The 15,300-nt window shown below is 41.4% G+C and overlaps 1 protein-coding gene across 19 annotated transcripts in view; it reads left to right on the top strand.

Annotated features, from left to right (window-relative positions):
* TMEM164 (transmembrane protein 164) overlaps positions 1-15,300 on the top strand; it is a 167,507-nt gene that overhangs the window by 85,673 nt on the left and 66,534 nt on the right. For 5 of the 19 annotated variants that reach the window (XM_055081515.1, XM_055081519.1, XM_055081516.1 and 2 more), the window contains 2 exons: positions 7,186-7,246; positions 8,770-8,931. The exons of 13 other annotated variants lie outside the window; for them this stretch is intronic. In XM_055081515.1, coding sequence (XP_054937490.1) covers positions 8,897-8,931 — 35 coding nt within the window. In that variant the 5' untranslated portion in view covers positions 7,186-7,246; positions 8,770-8,896. Of the gene's footprint in view, positions 1-3,512; positions 3,686-7,185; positions 7,247-8,769; positions 8,932-15,300 lie in introns of those variants that run through there. One more of the 19 variants, XM_028482575.2, reaches the window with a different exon arrangement.

Raw genomic sequence — 15,300 nt, forward strand, 5'->3', positions numbered from 1 at the left:
GCTCTGCAGCATGTGGGATCTTCCCGGACCGGGGCACGAACCCGTGTCCCCTGCATCGGCAGGCGGATTCTCAACCACTGCACCACCAGGGAAGCCCTTGATCCTTTTTTTAATTTAAGTTTTTGATATAGTGAATTATGCCATTAGATTTTCTGGTTTTGAACTACTCTTACATTGCTGAAATAATGTAATATATTTGTAATATATTATTGGATTCTATTTGTCAATCTTTTATTTAGAACCTGGCCTTAGTATTGATAAGTGAGACTGGAGTCATTTTTTTAAAAAATTTATTTTATTTACTTCTTTTAAATTTTTGGCTGCATCGTGTCTTCGTTCTGCATGCGGGCTTTCTCTAGTTGTGGCCAACGGGGGCTACTCTTCGTTGTGGTGTGCGGGCTTCTCATTGTCGTGGCTTCTCTTGTTGCGGAGCATGGGCTCTAGGTGCGCAGGCTTCAGTAGTTGTGGCGCACAGGCTTAGTTGCTCCGCGGCATGTGCGATCTTCCCAGACCAGGGATTGAACCGTGTCCCCTGCATTGCCAGGCGGATTCTTAACCACTGCACCACCAGGGGAGTCCCTGGAGTCATTTTTTACTGGATGTTTTTCATCAAGTTTAAGGATTAAAATTATGTAAATTATGTAAAATGAACTGCAGAATTTTCCTTCTTATTCTCTGGCCTGGAATACTTTAACTATCCTTAGAAATTGTGTGTGTGTGTGTTTTTAATGTCAGATAAAACTGAACTGTGAAGCCCAAATATGAAGTCTCAATGTCTTTTTCAGTTGGTAGATCCTTAATTACCTTTCCAGTGTTTTATATGGTAATTCATCTATTCAAATCTTTTTGGGTCAATTTTGGTCATTTGTATTTTGCTAGGAAAATATCTATTTCTTCTAAGTTTTCAAAAATATTGCCATGAATTTAGTTGAGCATATGCTACCCTCTTATTTTAAAATTTTAAGAAACTATCTCCTCATTGTAGTCATGTTTTCTTTCTTGGGCTTAACCTTGTCTGGTTTTGTGTTCTCTCTCTTATATTTTATATTTTAGTCAGGTTAGTAAGCACTTTTATCTATTTTTGGTTGCTTTATAGAACCTGGTTTTGGATATATTTATCCTTTTTACCTTTGTGTGTGTGTGTGTGTGTGTGTGTGTGTGTGTGTGTGTGTATACACTTAATTTTCAACGTTTTATCTTTATTGATTTCCTTTTCCTGTTTTTTCCTAATCTCAAGATTTATATAATTTATTTCTTTACTTTTTGTCTTCTTTAATTATAATTTTCTATTCTACTTTGTTCACTTGATATCCCAGGTTTTCCCCATTTTATCATGAACTCACATTGTCTACAAAATTTTTTAATTAAATTTTGTATTTTGAGATAAATATATAAAATAGTATATAATAAATATATCATTATAATTTAGAAACACTTGTAAAAAAATACAGAGAGATCCCATGTACGCTTTAACTAGTTTCCTCCAGTTGTAAACTACTGCAAAACTGTGGTACGATATCACAGCCATACAGTCAAGACAAAGAATAGTTTCATCACTATGAGGATCTCTCCTGTTGCCCTTTTAAAGCCACGTCCACTACCCTCCCACCTGTGCCCTGTCCCTGACCCCTGACCCCTGGCAACTCATCTGTTCTCCACGTCTATAAATTTGTCATTGCAAGAATGTCAATATAAATGGAATCATACAGTACGTCACCTTTGGGATTGCCTTTTTTAAAAAAAAATTAGTTGAAAATCAGTGTTTTAGAAAGTAGACAGCTCTTAAAAGAATTACTCCATGTTATATTAGTATAGCTCTGTTTACTGTTTTCAAAGTACTTTGTCTTAAACGATCTTATCTAATCCTTCAAAGACTGTTATGAGATAAGGAATACATTATATCCACACGACAGATAAAGCAGTTGGGGACAAGAGCTTTTAAATAACTTGGCTAAAATTACACAGTGGCAGAGTCAGGACTGGCTTTCTTCCTTTTCCTGCTAATGCTCATAATCAGTTTTACTGTGTGTCTAGTCAAGGCGGGAAACATTTAACATGAATTTTCTAATTTAATCCTTCCAACAAACCTATGTGGGAGGTACAGATAGTATCCTCAGTTAGATCAAGATAACAGGCTCTGAAAGTTTATGTGATTTAAGTGGCATGTAAGTGGTATAGGTGGGATTTGATCCAATGTCTCTCTGACTACAGAGCCAGTGCTCCTAATCATTGCCTTACGTTGCTGAAGTGAATATTTTCAGCTCTTCTGGTACTATTGAAAGGATTAAAAACCACGACAACATCCTATTTAAAATTTCATAAATTTCAGTGTACACAGACGTGCGGCACTGCTGTGGGTTCATTGACTAGAGCTGTCTTACCCACCTCTCGTTTTTCCTTTTGGCCCTTTGCTGTGCCAGCCACATATGAGTTTGTCTGCTTCCCAGCTAAGCAGGGGCTGGCATGCTCTTCATGGAGGGATGCCCAGTCACTGCAGGAAAGGACTATGGTGCGCCATGCTGGGCAAGGGCTGGCAGTTCTCTTTAGGGTGGGGAAGGGGTGGGACTGTCCACAGGGTTCCCATGCTGCACTTGACAATTGGGAATGATGGTTCCCCAGTGTTCTGGCTGGGTCCCAGAGTGCTTCATTTATGTGGCCCACAGTTGACATGTGACTTGCTAAGCCTGCTGCTGTAACCGGCTGCCTAAAGGAAAGGCATGCATCTAGAACGTGGAGCTAAGATTGGAAGGGGTTTCTACCTGGTCCACCACTGCAGCAACTTGGGCATGGTGCCCTTTTGACCTCCAACTGCTAGAATTCCGGCCTGGCAGCGTTTAGACTCTTATTCCCCCCCCCTCCCGCCCCGTTCCTGGCTCCTTCGTGCTGTGGATGCTCATATAGCAGCACCAGACTTGCTCGTTGTGTTGTGTCTGTACAGGCAGTGTTGTTGTGTGTCTCTGAGTCTGAGCCATTTCCTTTTTATTCATTTGGCTGTTTTGAGTGGTTCTCATCTGAAGAGCTATCTACCATCTTCAATATCCAAGCCACAGAATTCTTTCTGTCACTCAGGTTTGAGTAAAACCAATATATCCTTAAGAGAACATTCTGTGCTTACTGCCCTGCTACTAATTTCAAAAAAAGGTACCTGTCTCAGTTACCTTTAGGGAAAATACCCCGTCACATAATATGAACCAGCCTGCCTCTTGGGTTCTTAATAAATCAGATTCCCTTTTGCAACCCAAGGGAAAGGAAAGAGGGCAGGTACTCCCCAGCTCCCCGCCACGTCTCACTGGTTGCTTTTCTTTTGCTTTCTCCTCGCCCTTTTCCTTAGTTTTTTTTTTTTTCCCTTCAAATTTCATTATAGAAAATTCCAAACGTATACATACTATGCTTTATTACTCATTATGTATTTTAATTTGTGAATTGTCACTTTTGTGTTCTCAGTTTTTTTTTTTTTTTTTTTTTTTTTTTGCGGTACGCGGGCCTCTCACCGCTGTGGCCCTCTCCCGTTGCGGAGCACAGGCTCCGGACGCGCAGGCCCAGCGGCCATGGCTCACGGGCCCAGCCCGCTCCGCGGCACGTGGGATCCTCCCGGACCGGGGCGCGAACCCGGTTCCCCTGCATCGGCAGGCGGACGCGCAACCACTGCGCCACCAGGGAAGCCCGTCAGTTTTTTGATGTAAAGGTATTTCTCCTCTTGATGGTCTGCATGAGTTGTCCCCATATAAAGAATACTAATCCTTTATCACCTTTGTCGTAAATGTTTTCCCCAGACTGCCTTCTAACTTGTTGACGATGCTTTTGATGTATATTTTACATTTTTATTGGTCACGGTGATTGGTCACTGCACCACCTTCGGACCACGGTAATTTCTTCCAGTGCTTTTGTGCTTGAAGACTTTTAGCATTCTAAGATCAGATAGACAATCTAGGTTTTTAATGTTTTGTAAATATTTAGCTGTCAGTTTATCTGAAATTCATTTTGTACATGGCATGAGGTAGGGATATAACATTTTTCCCCGAAGTGTCATTTATTTGAGCACTGTTTGTTGATTAACTATTTCCCTATGATTATTGCTGTCACATTTTTATCAAGCATAAATTCTTATATATGCTAGCATACGGGAGCAAAATTGGCCACCCCCAAAATGTGTCTCTTGAGCATGAGGATTAATTTCGGCTGATTATTTTTAAGAAACAGAAGACTCAGGCAGTCTTTCTCTTTGCCTCCCCGTTAGCTGCCTAAAGAATTTAGATAAAGGGCCTATTTCTGAAAGCGAGCTATCACCAGAGATGTCTGCCGAGTATGGGCTAGGTGTGGCAGGGGAAGCTCTAGGCAGACTCTAGAGATCAGAGTCCTTTCTGTGTCCTATTGTCTCTGCATGGCCCAGCAAACATTTGTTTACCAAACATTTGTTTTCCCATCTTACCCTCCTCAGCTTTGAAGTCCCAAGTATCTACTCTCCGCATCCTCTTTTCTCTTTAGCTGAAGATGGTATTTAAGCTGAGGGTTCCAGCCATTTTGGCAAGTTACTCAGTTCTCCTGGCTCTCTCCCATGTATACATATTATTCAACTTTTGTACGATTTTCTCTTGTTGATCTGTCTCATGTCAGTTGAATTCTTAGACCAGCCAGAAGAACCTAGAAGGGCAGAGGAAAATTTCTTCCTCCTCGACGCTAGGGTTTATTTGGGTGGCTTGTTATACCATCCTGCATCGATGTCTCTGTTGAGTTTGCCACCAATTTCAGCCAGCAGGCCAGATTTCTCTTCACCATTCTTCCCAGACTGTTCCTTTACTCACACTTTTTTCATAGCTAGTCTGAACCATTTTTTCCTTCCAAGTGAACTTAAAATGTTTTTGTCAGACTCTTCCTCCAAATACTGTTATTTTGATTGGAATTACTTTAAATCTAAAATTTCATTAATGTCATTACCATAGTGAGTCTCTCTAGCCAGGAAAAGACGTATGGTAGATTTCTTAATTTATTCTAGGGGGTGTGTGTGGATTGTGTACCCCGCAGATTTCTCATCAACGTCGTTCCTGGACAGTTTGTAGTTTATGGTATCATTTATTTATTATATTTTCAAACTAATTATTACTGGTACATAGGAAAGGTTTTGATTTTTTTATATGTTTATTTTGTATTTGGCCACCATGCTTCACTCTTCTAGTAGTTTTTCATTTGCTTCACTTGGATTATTTTGGAAATTAACTGTATCAACTCCCATATGATAACTTTATCTCCCTTCAAAGAGCAGAACTTTTTTCAAGTCTGATTGTATTAGCTAGAACTTCCAGGACAATGTTAAATAATAGTAGTACTGGCAGGAATTCTTGCCTTGTTTCTGATTTTAGTGGAAATGTTCCTAGTGTTTTCTCTATTGACTCTCATGTTGGTTGTTGGTTAAGATTAATAAGCATCCTTTATAATGTTAAATAATTTATTCTTAAATTATCAACCCCCCCTTTAAAAATCAGGAATGGTTGCTGAATTTAGCTAATGCTTTTTGAGAATCTATTGAGAGGTTCATTTGGGTTTTCTCCTTTGACCTCCCCATTTGGTACGTTACATTAATAGATTTCCTAATAACAACCTTTGTTGGATTTCTAAGGTCAGCTTTCCTTTTCCTCTGCATACTTGGGAGAGGTTCAGATTTGACCACCATACTATGAATTTGATAGATTCTGCTCTTTGCCATCTCCAATGTGAAATTTAATTCTGCTGCTACAATATTTCTTTGTAATTCTTCCTTGGTTTGCTGAGCTTTCTCTTCACTCCAGTTTGGTGTCTTTCCTTCTCAATATGTTTTTATTCCAGTGGCTTTCTATACCTGTTTCACAGAGTCCATGTTTTCTTGTGTTCTCTTGAGGATGCCATTTTCTAAAATATTTCTTCTGGTTCAGACACTAAATGTAGACTTTTGTGCTTCCTCCAAGTCTTCAGAATGATACGCATTTCCCTTCTCCTGCTAGAGGTTTTCATAGGAAGCATGCTGTCTTTGGGGGTATGTTTATGCATATTAGAAGGAAGATTTATTTATTCTTTGTTAAAGACACAGGGTATGTGGATTTCATTTTGAGTATCCTCATATTCTCTTTGGTATTGGTTAGAACCCCTTCTCAGCTCCACTCCTGGCGGCCAGGTTGATGCACAGAGCTTCCAACCCATTTCCCAGTGTCTAGCAGCTTCATCTGGTGGGTTCTGCTGGACGCATATGGAATCGCTTAGTCCTACTACTCGATTCTCTGACACGCTGAACATATAAAGTATGTGAAAAACTACAGCCTCCAACATGCATTGGTCCCTGAGTTTTACTTGTGAAGTCTCCCACTCCCAGAATGCAGTGTGACAGTACCAAAGCCATCACTTCAGCCCTTTTGGTTTATGGGAGGCGTCTCCCAATGGATATAGACCAGCTTTGGGAGTTCTTGGTTTCCCTTGCAAACAGTAGCCCTGTAGTGGAGGCATGGCTGTCCAGTTTGCTTGTTACTAGATGAACTCTCCATTGCTAAGCCATGAGGCTGACAGTGGTGTAAGGACTCAGTGTTTTACTATCTTGTTTCAGGTTTCTGCTGCACGAATTGGCCCCAGGTTGTTTTTTCCTCATTTCAGCCTTAGGTTTATTGTTAATGGAGATTTCTTCCAGATTATTGTAACAGGATGACCATCAGTCTAAGTTTTCAGTAATTTGGGGGAGGTTTCTCATTTTCTGTATCTTGATAGGTATTTTCGTGGAAAGCTGGGAGAGACTGTGTTAGTGGCGGTTAAGCAAATGCTAATTTAAACTAGAAATCCAGTGTGTGTGTATGTATGTATATATGTGTGTGTGTGTGTGTGTGTGTGTATATAAATATATATATATATATGTATTTTAATTTTTGGCCGCGCTGCGCAGCTTGCGGTATCTTAGTTCCCCGACCAGGGATCGAACCCACACCCTTGTCAGTGAAAGCGCAGAGTCCTAACTACTGGACTGCCAAGGAATTCCCTATATTTTGGTTTAGAGCAGTGGTCGGCAACCTTTTTGTATGAAGGGCCAGATAATAAATGTTTTAGATGTTGTAGGTGATATGATCTGTGTTTTAACTACGTACCTGTTGTTGTAGCATGAGAGCAGCATAGACGATACTGTATGTATACAAATGAGTTTGGCTGTGTTCCAATGAGACTTTTCAAAAACAGGAGGACCGGTCGAAAAAGTTCTGGAGACGGATGACAGTGATGGTTGCACAACACTGTGAAGGTACTTAATGCCACTGAACTATACACTTAAAAACGGTTAAGGTGGTAAATTGTGTATTATGTGTATTTTACCACACAAATCACCCCCCTCCCGACCCAAATGTAACAGGAGGAGCATATTTTGCTGACCCTGCGTTTAGAGCCATTCGATCTAGCACACAGAGAGAGAGGAGGGAAGAGGAAATTCCATGTGTACAATAAGACAGGGACTTTGCTCAAAGCTCAAAGGCAGTGAGACAGATTTCTCGAGTATTTAAATGGAATATCATAGTTGCAGTGGGGTGGGGTTCTGGAAAGCTGCAGTTCATCCTGGTGATATCATCCCATGCTCTTTAGGGATAGGGATACCCAGAGTTTATAGTCACACTTTCTGGCATGACGATCAGAGTAGGGATTTTCTCCTCCCGAGGCTTGGGGAACCTCTGCAGCTGTCACCGGTGTTCATATCAGATGCAACTGAAAAGCCAGCCAGTCCCTCCTTCTTGGCGACTGGTGATGCTTCCTGTAGATGATCTGGTCTCTTCCCAAGGCTAGAAACTCCTAGTTTTTTGGTTATTAACCACAACAGGTTCACTGGATAAAAAGGAACAGCCGCTGCACCTCCTTTCCAAGATTCTTGTGCCATTAGGATTAACTTGTCAGCTGGAGACCTGGGCCCTTCACCTCTGGAAACAATGCTGCTCTCAGGACCCCAAGCCACATTTCTCTCAGTGGTGTGGAAAACATTCTCCAACTTCCCAACTCTAGCCTTGGCAGCCCTCAGTGTTTCTAAGACCTGGAAAGAGCCTAAAGTCTAACCGTGGCCTCCCATCTCCCTGGGGGAAGCAGGTCTCTGGTATGTTTAATGCTGTTCTTAGAGCAGAGTTAGCATATCCAGATCCATTTATATGATCGTGCACCATCTGAAGCTGAAGTCGGAGGAAATCTAAGAGCTCTCTATTGCAGCTGAAAGGTGGGGCTGGTGCTGCAGGGCCACCAGTCATGTGAACTGCAGGCATGGCCAGGAGCAGCCTTGGGCAGCGCTGGGTAGTTCGGAATTCCGTGCTCTCTGTTGGAAGGAAGATGTCATCATCACTTGGTAGCGAGCGCTCACCCCCCCTTCTCTGTCTCCGTGGATCCCGCCACCATAGAGGGCTCTGAGTGCCAATAGCCTCTTAGCAACCAGGATGCCGAAGAGCAAGCTGAAAACTGTCTTTAGAAAAGGATGGAATTCTTGGTTTCACAAGGGCCTAGGAACCTCTTAGAGAAGCCAGCCTTTTGGGACGTTCCTCTCTCTGAGCTGGGGTATTTTGAAGGAATAGATGGAGGAAAGGGGAGTGACTAGCTTTGGGTTGTGATCAGCCAGCTTAGCTGTCTTGTGAGCACCCATGGCAGAGAACTCTTCCCCTACCCCACCCCAGGTAAGAAAAGTGCATAGCCCAGAGCTGGTTTACATCCTCTGCCTCAGGAAGTGTAGGGTACGGGGACCCCCACCTCCCAACGCTGAACCCCTTAAATCTGCTTATTTTCATGTACCCATGGAAGGGAGTGGACCTGTGATGCAAGCAGGATTATTTGGTCATGAGTGTCTGCTGACTCAATCTGGAGAGGCTTTTGAAGGAGATGAGATGAAATTTCATCTGTGCTACAGAGAGCAGGGGTGCATTGCTGGATGGAAAGAGGTCTGGAGGTCGAGTGTGAGCCAAGGTAGGTGAGGGAAGCATGGGGGTGCGTGAGGGCAATGAGGACAGCCTGACATGTGATCTTGGCATTGCAAGATTGATGCCCTGTTGGCCTTGGGGCCACATGATATTATGAGAGCTCAGTAGCCCCATGACCCTCTCTTTTTCTAGATCCCATTTATTATACACTCAAATTTTTAAGCAGCAGTATTCTCCCCAGGGAGACTCATATCTCTAGGACTGTCCTGAGTTCATGAGGTGGGCTCAGGCTGAAGCTGCTGTGTCTTAATGGTTTCGCCGTCTCAGCACCCCCTTTCCTAGTGCTCAACAGACCAGCTGCTCTGGAGCCCCCAAAGGAGCAGCCTTTTGGCATCTTCACCTCAGAGGTAGCTGCTTTTTGGTCTAGCTTTGGACTCATTACTGAAAAGGGTGTTTGGGAGACTGTCTCTGACCTAAGCAGCTTTATTAAGACTGTTCTTGGCACGGGCGAGGAAGCCGTACATATGAATGCTGTAGATTTCAAAGGGAAAGATACTGGGAACCTAAAATCCATAGTAAATAAACAGCAATTCAAGGACACCAGTTTCCTTTCTGATACGGAAGCTGCTCTGGTGTCTGCGGTCCTCTGAGCCACTGCCAGGTTGCTGCCTGCAGCTATACATATTCTCCCTTAATGCACAGAAGAGGGAAGAAGCTTTCAGATTGTTCACAGGTCTCCCCTCCCCTTCCACACACAGCAAAAGCAGCCTTTCTCCCCACGTGTACATATTCAATTTTGTTCTCTCCTGGGAATTTTTGACTTCTACAGTCTTGGACCACAGTTTCTTTCTTTTTTTTTAAAATTTTATTTATTTTTGGCTGTGTTGGGTCTTCGTTGCTGCACGCGGGCTTTCTCTAGTTGCGGCGAGTGGCTACTCTTCGTTGCGGTGTGCGAGCTTCTCATTGCGTTGGTTTCTCTTGTTGTGGAGCATGGGCCCCAGAGTGCCCGGGCTTCAGTAGTTGCAGCGCGCAGGCTCAGTGGTTGTGGCGCATGGGCTTAGTTGCTCCGCGGCATGCGGGATCTTCCCAGACCAGGGCTTGAACCCGTGTCCCCTGCATTGGCAGGCAGATTCTTAACCACTGTGCCACCAGGGAAGTCCCTGGCCCATAGATTCTGATTCAGTATTTTCATCTCCCCAAATTCTCTCCTGGAAGTCTCTCTGAAGGTTTTTGGAGCAGGGACTGCTTTTGTTTTTTTTTTTCTCCCTCGTTCGGCTGTTCTGCTTTCAACATGTGCTTGAATGTACGCAATTTCCCGGTAAAAGCAAGGCCGGAGATACAGATGACTTTTCCCATCTGGGAAAGCATGAAAAGGAGTTCTCAGCAGAGGAGCGGGGACTGATCATTTGGGGCCTCTTTGTACTTTGTCAGCACACCTAATCCTTTTGGAAGCCAAGTTCAGAATCTACTGTGCTAATTATTGGGCAAAAGTAATTCCAGGAGGGAAAAGCAGTACAGAATAATAGATAAGGTTTGGGTAAGTTATGTAGGAGCTGTTCAGTGGGTAATGAAAAAGTAGGGGGAATTCCCTGGCAGTCTAGTAGTTAGGATTCTGCGCTTCCACTGCTGGGGGCACGGATTCAATCTCAGGTCGGGGAACTAAGATCCTGCATGCCTCACGGTGTGGCCAAAAAAGAAAGAAAGAGAGAGAGAGAGAGAGAGAGAGAGAGAGAGAGAGAAAGGAAAAAAAAAAGAAAAGAAAAAATAGACGTTTCATTCTCATTATAAAAGTAATCCAGTAATCCAGTCACTATAAGGAAAACATCAAGTGTTACAGAACAATAAAGAAGAGAATAAGAATAAGTGATAATTCCTCCATTAATATGTTGGTATAATTTCCTCCCAGTCTTCTGTGTATATATGCCCATTATGAAAAACAAAATTGGGATTATTTTATACATGCTACTTTGTAATATAGTAAAAGTTAATATGCTATGATTGTTTCCCAGTGTCATTAAATATTCTTCTAAACATGATTTCTAATGACTGCATAGTATTTCATCATTTGAATGGACATAATATGTATTTAAACCGTGCCCTGTTATTCGACATTTGGTTTGTTGGATAGATATGATTTGTGGAATCTTGAAGAAAGCAGTGGAAGTAGATGGCTTTAGGTTTTAGTTCTGCTATTTCTTAAGCCTTCGGAGCAAGGCTTAAATCTTAGCATCTAATTTCCTCATTTGTCAAAGAAGGCTATGAATAGTACCTACTTCTTTGGTGGTGACAATTAGATGAGAGATGATCCATGTTAATCTCTTAGCGTGAAACCTAACATAGACTAAGTAATCAATAGGTGTTAATAATATATAGAATTATCCTTGTCCTTACGCTTTACCATCTGTGTACTAACTTAACTGTTAGAATTAGGATCCCAGGGAAGGAAAATTGCTTTCATGCAGATAAGTAGAATTTCAGAATGAAAACTGCCTTCGGATAAGTAACCCTTCTCATTAGTTGAGCACTTTCCAGATGGGGCCTTCGGCCAACTTCATGAAATTCGCAGGAAGAAAGGTTTTGGAGCCCCTGCAGTTGTGTAGCCCCATTTGGTCCAGAACAAGGAAGTGGGAAACCACCAGTTGCAACCAGGAAGTTTATCTTCGTGCCCACAGGCAAAGCCAGCCAAGCCTTCCTGTTGTACTTGTTTGGTTTTCTTTACTTGTTTTTTATTTTCCAACTTTTATTCTGAAATTTTTCAAACCTATGGAAAGGTGAACAGGGCAGTACACCAAGCACGGCTATGACCTCCACCTAGATTCAGCGGGTTTTGGCATGCTTTCTAATACGTGAGTTAAAAGATGTAAGATCCTAACTGCATTCCCTCCTACATGACAGGCTTGTGCTGTGGGGCCTCACACAGCGAGCAAAACGTATATACTCTGAGACCAAGGGCTTACGGAAACAAGTTCAGAGTGGAAGGACCCTAGGCTCTGGGATGATAGAAATATATCTATTGTTTTTATAATACAAATTACAGAAAGCAAATCTTAACGTAGTTCCTGGCTGAAGGGAAAAAAGTCGATCCAGACTTCAATCAACATGACAATGTAAAAAAAAACATGACAATGTATAAATAACTTCTAATATATTCATATAATTGAATAATATACAGCAGTGAAAAACAGACTAAGTGTGTTAACATGGACAATTAGAAGAAGCCATGTTGAATGAAACGTAATTTGCAGAAGGGGATGGATATGCGTGTACACACACACACACACACACACACACACAGTATATCATTTATCATTTATTTAATGGGATAGACATGAAACAACAATGTATATGGTTTGTGGATATATACAAATGTAATAATGTATAAAAACGTAGGAGGGACTCCAACTCCTTCAGAATAAAGGCTCCATCTGGTTAGGGAGTAGAGGAGATGAATGGTATTCAGGAAGGTTACATGGAACTTCAACTAAATCAGTAATGTTCAAATTTATTAAAGTGTGATGCTGGATGCAGAGGTTCTTTTTATATTATTTTTATACTTTTCTGTATGTTGGAAAATTTTAGTGTTACAACTAGAGGGAAAAAGCATTATTTAAAAGGCTTAGAATCTAGGATCACTTATTTTGTAGGTGTAAAAGCTGAGGCTGGGAGAGTTGAGTGTTTTGCTTCTCATATATTTTGAATTTGATTTAATTATCATACAGTAGAGTTGACTTTTTGGCATACAGTTCTATGAGATCTTTTTCCATTTTTTTATTATGATAAAATACACTTAACATAAAATGTAACATCTTAACCATTTTTAAAGTGTACGGTTCAGTGGCATTAAGTACATTTATGTTGCTGTGCAACCGTCACCACCATCCATCTCCAGAACTCTTTTCATTTTGCAAAAACTGAAACTCTGTACCCATTAAGCAATAAATCCCATTACCTCCTATCCCCAGTCCCTGGCAACCAGCATTTCTGTCTTTACGATTTTGACTACTCTAGATAGGTACCTCCTACAAGTGGAATCATGCAGTATTTGTTCTTTTGTGACTGGCTTATTTCACTTAGCAAAATGTCCTGAAGGTTCATCCATGTTGTAGCATGTGTCACAATGTCTAAGGCAGAATGATATTTCATTGTATGTATATAGCATATTTTGTTTATCCATTCATCTGTTGATGGACACTTGGGTTGCTTCCATGTTTTAGCTATTGTAAATAATGCTGCTATGAACATCAGTGTACAAATATCCCACAGAACCCCTGCTTTCAATTCTTTTGGGTATATGCCCAGAATTGGAATTGCTGGATCATATAGTAATTCTATTTTTAATTTTTTGAAGAACTGCCATACTGTTTTACACAGCAGCTGTACCATTTTACATTCCCACCAACAGTGTATAAGAGTTCCAATTTGTCCATATCTTTGCCAACGTTTGTTGTTTTCTGTTTCTGATAGTAGCCATTCTAATGGTGTGAGATAGTATCTTATTATGATTTTGATTTGCATTTTATTTTCTACTTTCCCTTGTGATTTCTTCTTTGATCCATTGATTGTTTAAGAATGTATTTAATTTTCACAAATTTGTGAATTTTCCCATTTTTCGGTTGACCCTTGAACAACATGGGTTTGTACTGCATGGGTCTACTTTTACACGGATTTTTTTTCAATAAATACTACAGTACTATACAATCTGCGGTTGGTTAAATCTGTGAACATGGAACTTTGGATATAGAGGGCCAACTATAGAGTTATATGCAGATTTCCGCTGCTTGGGGTATTGGTGCTCCTAAACCACCCCCCACCCATGTTGTTCAAGCGTCAACTGTACTTCTGTTAATGATTTCTAACTTCATCCTGTTATGGTTAGAGAAGATATTTTGTGTAATATCTATCTTTTAACATCTGTTGAAGCTTAGTTTGCCACCTAACATATGGTCTATCCGGGAAATGTCCCAAATGCACTTGAGAGAATGTGAATTTTGTTGTTGTTGGGTAAAGTGTTCTCTATATGTTTCTTAGATCTAGTTGGTTTATTGTGCTGTTCAAGTCCTCTAATTTCTTGCTTTTCTTCTGTCTGATTGTTCTATCTGTTACTGAGAGTAGAGTATTGAAGTCTCCAACTATTATTGTAGACCTGTCTATTTCTCCCATCAACTTGGTCATTTTTTCTTCATATATATATATTTATTTTTTATTATTATTATTATTTTTGTGGTACGCGGGCCTCTCACTGTTGTGGCCTCTCCCGTTGCGGAGCACAGGCTCCGGACGCGCAGGCTCAGCGGCCATGGCTCACGGGCCCAGCTGCTCCGCGGCATGTGGGGTCTTCCCGGACCGGGGCACGAACCCGTGTCCCCTGCATCGGCAGGTGGACTCTCAACCACTGCGCCACCAGGGAAGCCCCTTCATATATTTTGATGGTCTGTTATCAGGTACCAACATGTTTATAATTGTCATATCTTCTGCTGTATTGAACCTTTTACTAGTAAATAATTTTCTTCTTCGTCTTATAAACTCTTTTTATTTGGGCAGACATTTATTTATTTACTTATAAATTTTAATTTATTTTTTGGCTGCTTTGGGTCTTCGTTGCAGCACGCAGGCTTTCTCTAGTTGTGACGAGCGGGGGCTACTCTTCGTTGCGGTGCGTGGGCTTCTCATTGCGGTGGCTAATCTTGTTGCGGAGCATGGGCTCTAGATGCACAGGCTTCAGTAATTGCAGCACGCAGGCTCAGTAGTTGTGGTGTGTGGGCCCTAGAGTGTGCGGGCTTCAGTAGTTGTGGTGCGTGGGCTCTAGAGTGCAGGCTTAGTAGTTGTGGCACACGGGCTTAGTTGCTCCGTGGCATGTGGGATCTTCCCAGACCAGGGATCAAACCTGTGTCCCTTGCATTGGCAGGCAGATTGTTAACCACTGCGCCACCAGGGAAGTCCTGTAAACTCTTTTGATTGATGGTTTATTTTGTCTGATATTAGTATAGTCACCTCTGCTCTCTTGGTTACCATTTGCATGGAATATCTTTTTCTATCCTTTCACTTTCAACCTATTTCTGTCTTTGGATCTAAAGTGCGTCTCTTGTAGACAGCATACGGTTGGATCATGTTTTTTTAATCCTTTCTACCAATCTCTGTGTTTTGATTGGAGAGTTTAATCCATTTACATTTAAAGTTAGTACTGATAAGCAGGGGCTTCTGTCATTTTGCTATTTGTTTTCTATATGCTTTATAACTTTCTGTCACTCATTTCCTGCATTACTGTCCTCTTTTGTGTTTAGCTGATTTTTTTGGTAGTGTAACACTCTAATCATTTCTTTTTGCATATATTCTCCAACAAGTTTCTTGGTGGTTATCATGGGGATTACATTTAGCATCCTAAAGTTATAACATTTTACATTGAATTTATTAGCTT

This window comes from Physeter macrocephalus, chromosome 21 (assembly GCF_002837175.3).
Source record: "Physeter macrocephalus isolate SW-GA chromosome 21, ASM283717v5, whole genome shotgun sequence".
Classification (NCBI taxonomy): domain Eukaryota; kingdom Metazoa; phylum Chordata; class Mammalia; order Artiodactyla; family Physeteridae; genus Physeter; species Physeter macrocephalus.